This window comes from Helobdella robusta, assembly GCF_000326865.2.
Source record: "Helobdella robusta unplaced genomic scaffold HELROscaffold_206, whole genome shotgun sequence".
Classification (NCBI taxonomy): Eukaryota; Metazoa; Annelida; class Clitellata; order Rhynchobdellida; family Glossiphoniidae; genus Helobdella; species Helobdella robusta.
In genome coordinates this window covers 7549-12788 of record NW_008704107.1, presented here as the reverse complement: position 1 = coordinate 12788, position 5240 = coordinate 7549, and the positions used below count along the sequence as shown (strand labels likewise).

At 30.2% G+C, this 5240-nt stretch overlaps 1 protein-coding gene across 1 annotated transcript; it reads left to right on the top strand.

The window, feature by feature from the left end:
- Window positions 1-874: 874 nt before the first annotated feature.
- On the top strand, window positions 875-2620 carry HELRODRAFT_184203 (hypothetical protein; the record flags this gene model as incomplete). Its single annotated transcript, XM_009018212.1, has 5 exons — window positions 875-993; window positions 1083-1276; window positions 1634-1705; window positions 2084-2230; window positions 2366-2620. Coding segments are annotated over 5 exons (787 nt in total), but the record flags the coding sequence as incomplete, so codon positions are not given.
- Window positions 2621-5240: the final 2620 nt, after the last annotated feature.

The window sequence follows — 5240 nt, the reverse complement described above, 5'->3', positions numbered from 1 at the left end:
ACCACAACATACACGCCACAACATCCACACCGCAACATCCACACCACAACATCCACACCGCAACATTCACACCACAACATCCACACCACAACATCCACGCCACAACATCCACACCCCAACATCCACACCACAACATCCACAACGCAACACTCACATTTTGTGGCTACATTTGGTAATAATATTAAAGTAAAATTAGCATGCAATAGTTGAAAAGTTTTCTGGAATTCGGAACCCGCTGTCGAAGTCCGGAGTCGGAAATTTGTAGACAGATACACGGTAATAGTAATATAGGCAGTTTATTTAGAAGTTTTGTCAACAGTTCAGTAGTGCAAGCTCTTTAAAAGACATCTAGCCTCGATATCTGGCTTCGGTCTGATATCTACTTTAACTACCCTAAACTGTCCTAGTGATGAAAACTGACTCGCATAAACTTTACTGCTAGGAAGGCTTTAATTTTTTACTTTGTTTGGTGTCTAAATTCATTTCTAAAAATTATTTTAGAGTAAGTAACGACTAGTGAAAATATGTCTTAAATGGCTTCTTACGTAACAGCGTTGATGTTGCTTGAGGCTCTGTCATGAAGTATAAACAAAAATAGTTGCAAAATAGCTTAGAAGTGTTATTAACTGTTTCCAAAAATAAGTTTATAACAATTTTAGTTACAAAATAGTTACATTTATGTACAAATATTCAGCTGCCCATCAGTGCAAATTCGAACCTGATCTGCGCCCAATGAACATCACTTCCTACACTGAGATAATCCGTAAACTGAATGAATATTTACGTAAAGCTTCCTGCTTTAATAAATCTCGCACCTTCAAAAACAATCTAGCTTATAACAAAGTTCTACAAATTTAGGTAATTAATATTGGAGGTGTGAATCTTACGTTTCGGATAAACCGAAACTTCGTGTCGATGAGGGTTACCCGAAAAACATAAAAGTATGGGATGGTTTAGAGATCCCGATAGACGCCGCATACACAGATTTAAACGGTTGGTAACTAACATGCTGAATGAACTATCATCAAATCTTACATGAAATGTTACTCATCTAACTATGAAACGTTGTATCGTTTTTCTAGGCAACCTATACTTCTTTAAAGGAAAAATATTCTGGAAATTGGATGACAAAAATTTGAGTGTATTGCCAGGATACCCAAAAAACATCGGCAAAGATTGGCTGAACTGCGCATCAGATGTTGAAAAAAATAGCACGAGCGGTGGAAGCGATTGTTCTCCAGATATCGGCTGTCTACCTTCATACCTATACGTCATCGTACTTGCTTCATACCTTATTTTTCTCAACATTAAGAACTTGATTTAATGAAATAGTTTTGTGCTTTTGAACTTTCTAAACAAAAGAGTCTATAAGTGATCGCTAAAATATCGAAAATTTGCAGGATTCATTTGTTCATTTTGCGATGATTACTGTTGATTAAAATTAATATTATTTTATTATGGTAAGTTTTTTGTAATTTTTTATTTATTACAATTTTTAAGTTTATTTTTGATTAATGACGTTGGTTCATAACAGTTTTTTAATGAAAAAGTTTTGTTTTTTTTGCATTTAACATCTGCACACCTGAAGACGAACACAAAGTTGCACGTGGCATCTGCACACCACACGACGTAGAAGCATGTTTGTCTGCACGGGGCCTATGATGATATGGGCTTAGAACGAACTGGGTCTCTGCGCAATCACAACGTGAGACGTAAAACTTCTACCGTCTGAGCTATCTTGGGAATGTATTTTTGCGGTTGCGCTAATGTATGAGAACTACAGTGCGTAGGGGTGAAAAGAATAGTATTTGTTTGAACAGGCTGGACACGTGTTTCGTCCCTACCGGGGACTCATCAGCAGCCTGATTACCTATCAGAGTCGCAATTAAAATCGCAGTTTTTCCTTTATATAGACTTCGTTAAAATGTGGTGTTTTCATTTATTATTGAGGATCGTTAGTTGTAATCGTTAGGATTTGCAATCCGACTTACTCCCACCACCATATCGTCGCGTGTGTGTCGGCAGACGTGATGGATGAGGTCGAATAATTGGGATCTATATAGTGTTGTTGTGTCGAAGAAAGATTCGCATCGGAGTGGGCACTCTCGTTGCATGTTTCTTCGATCCCCTAGGGGTCACCAAATTGCTTCGTGTAGATGTTGCAGCTGATGAGGTTGCTGCTGCTGGTGATGATGCAGTGGATGTGGCTGCAGTACCTGAGATAAGTGAGGTGTTGTGGTGACGACCTGGCCTGATTGATCAATGTACTTATATGCGGCTGTGGACCCATCAACTTGTTCGCGATCCGACAGTATTTGCAATAATAATATAAATTTATCAATCAATTAATCAATCAATCAATTAGTTTGTGAAGCGCTATTTTCGCAATGTTCAACAGTGGTTTTCAGCAAATTTTGCAAACAGATGGGTCTTGAGATCCTCTCTGAACTTCGTAAGTGATGGAGAATTAGTCAGAGAATCAGAGAAGGAGGTAAAGAGTTCCAGAGAAAAAGGCCAAAAAAACAAATGCAGATTTAGCAAAAGAGTGTTTAAGAAAAGAGAACAAGAAGACAATTGTAAACCGGGGCTTTTAGGTTCAATTAATATATCTAATAAGTAATTAGGGAAGAATTTAGATTGAAACTTGAAGATAAATGTGCAAATTTTAAAAATCATTCTATATTTTATAGGTAGCCACTGCAAGAGATAAGATATAGAGATATATAAGAAAAGAAAGGGACACCAGCAACCAGACGAGCAGCAGAGTTAAAAGCTTTACTTAAAGGATGGAGTATAGAATCAGGAAGACTATAGTAGAACAAGTTACAATAATCAATCCTAAATAAAACTAAAGAAGTACCAAAAAGGAGAAGAGTAGGATCGTAAAGAAAAGGTAAAATTGTCTTTATTCTACCTAGAAAAAAGAACTTCTAGCAACACTATTAATCCGATAAAAAAAGAGACATGCTAGAATCAAAGATAAAGACTAGACTACGAAACTTGTGAGAAACGTCAGGAGTTTTAGAATTAGGTCAGATAATAGAAGGTATAGTATTAGAGCGTTTAGATTTGTTAAAAAAAAATTTATTCAAATTTAGAAGGAGAATTATTAAGAACAAAAGGAAAACGATTACAGAGATAAAAAGTAAACCAAGATAGACACAAATCAGTAATATTGAAAGAATGATCTTGCAGCCTCAAGAGAATATTATGATCAACTGCATAGATATATATATATATATATATATATATATATATATATATAGATATATATATATGTACAAACGAACTACAAACATATTAAAGCCAAACATTCGGTAGAATTTATAGAATATTGTCAATATATATATGAATATAAATATATATAAATAAATAAATATATATATAAATATATATATATATATATACATATAAATATATATATATATTGTTGGTAAACCATTACCCGCCATAGGCCAGACGTACGTTTCGTCTCTCACGAGACAATCATACATCAATTTATATTTAGTTATATAGTGTAATTTATTATATATAGTTATACAGTGATATATACGGTTATATTGACTTATATATAGTTATGTAGAGTAATTGATTATAGTTATATAGTGTAATTTATTATATATAGTTATATAGTGATATATACGGTTATATAGACTTATATATAGTTATGTAGAGTTATTGATTATATATAGTTATATAGTGATATATACAGTTATATAAATTTATATGTAGTTTTGTAGAGTTATTGATTATATTTAGTTATATAGTGATATATACAGTTATATAGATTTATATATAGTTTGTGACGATCCCCAAACTTATGCGCTTAGTGATTAATAGTTTAGAGCCACTGAGGCGATAAGATAAACCAGTTTAGATTAGCGGTAGTTAGAAGGTTATATAGATATATAAATAGTTATGTAGAGTTATTAATTATATATAGTTATATAGTGTTATATACGGTTATATAGATTTATATATAGTTAGGTAGAGTTATTAATTATATAAAGTTATACAGTGTTATATACGGTGATATAGATTTATATATAGTTATGTAGAGTTAGTGATAATATAGATATATAGTGATATAAACGGTTAAAAAGATTTACATATAGTTATATAGTGTTATATACGGTTATCTAGATTTATATATAGTTATGTAGAGTTATTGATTATATATAGTCATATAGTGTTATATACGGTTATATAGCTTTATATAAAGTTATATAGTGTTATTGATTATATATCTAGATTTATATATAGTTATGAAGAAGTATTGATGATACTTAGTTATATAGTGATATATACGGTTATATATATTTATATATAGTTTGTGACCATTTCCAAACTTATGCGCTTAGCGCATAATAGATTAGAGCCACTGAGGCGATTAGATAAACCAGTTAAGTCTAGTGGTAGTTAGAAGGTTATATAGATTTATATTATATAGTGTTAAATACGGTTATATAGACAAATATATAGTTATGTAGAGTTATTGATTATATAAAGTTGAATAGTGTTATATACGGTTATATAGATTTATATATAGTTGTGTAGAGTTATTAATTATATATAGTTATATAGTGATATTAAAAGTAATATAGACTTATATATAGTTATGTAGAATTATTTATTATATATAGATATACAGTGATATATAAGATTGTATAGATTTATATATAGTTATATAGTGTTATTGATTATATATATATTGTGATATATACGGTTATATAGATTTATATATAGTTATGTAGGGTTATTGAATACAGATAGTCATATAGTGTTATATACGGTTATATAGATTGATATTATGTTATGTAGAGTTATTGAATATATATAGTCATATAGTGTAATATACGGTTATATAGAATTATATGAAGTTTAGTAGAGTTATTGATTATATAAAGTTATGTAGTGTTATATACGGTTATATAGATTAATATATAGTTATGTTTAGTTATTTATTATTAATTGTAATGTAGTGTTATATACGGTTATATATGTAGAGTTATTGATTATATATAGTCATATAGTGTTATATACGGTTATAGAGATTTAAATATAGTCATGTAGAGTTATTGTATACATATAGTGTTATATAGATTTTTATATAGTTATATAGTATAATTTAATATATATAGTTATATAGTGATATATACGGTTATATAGACTTATATATAGTTATGTAGAGCTATTGATTATATATAGTTATATAGTGATATATATGGTTATAAAAATTT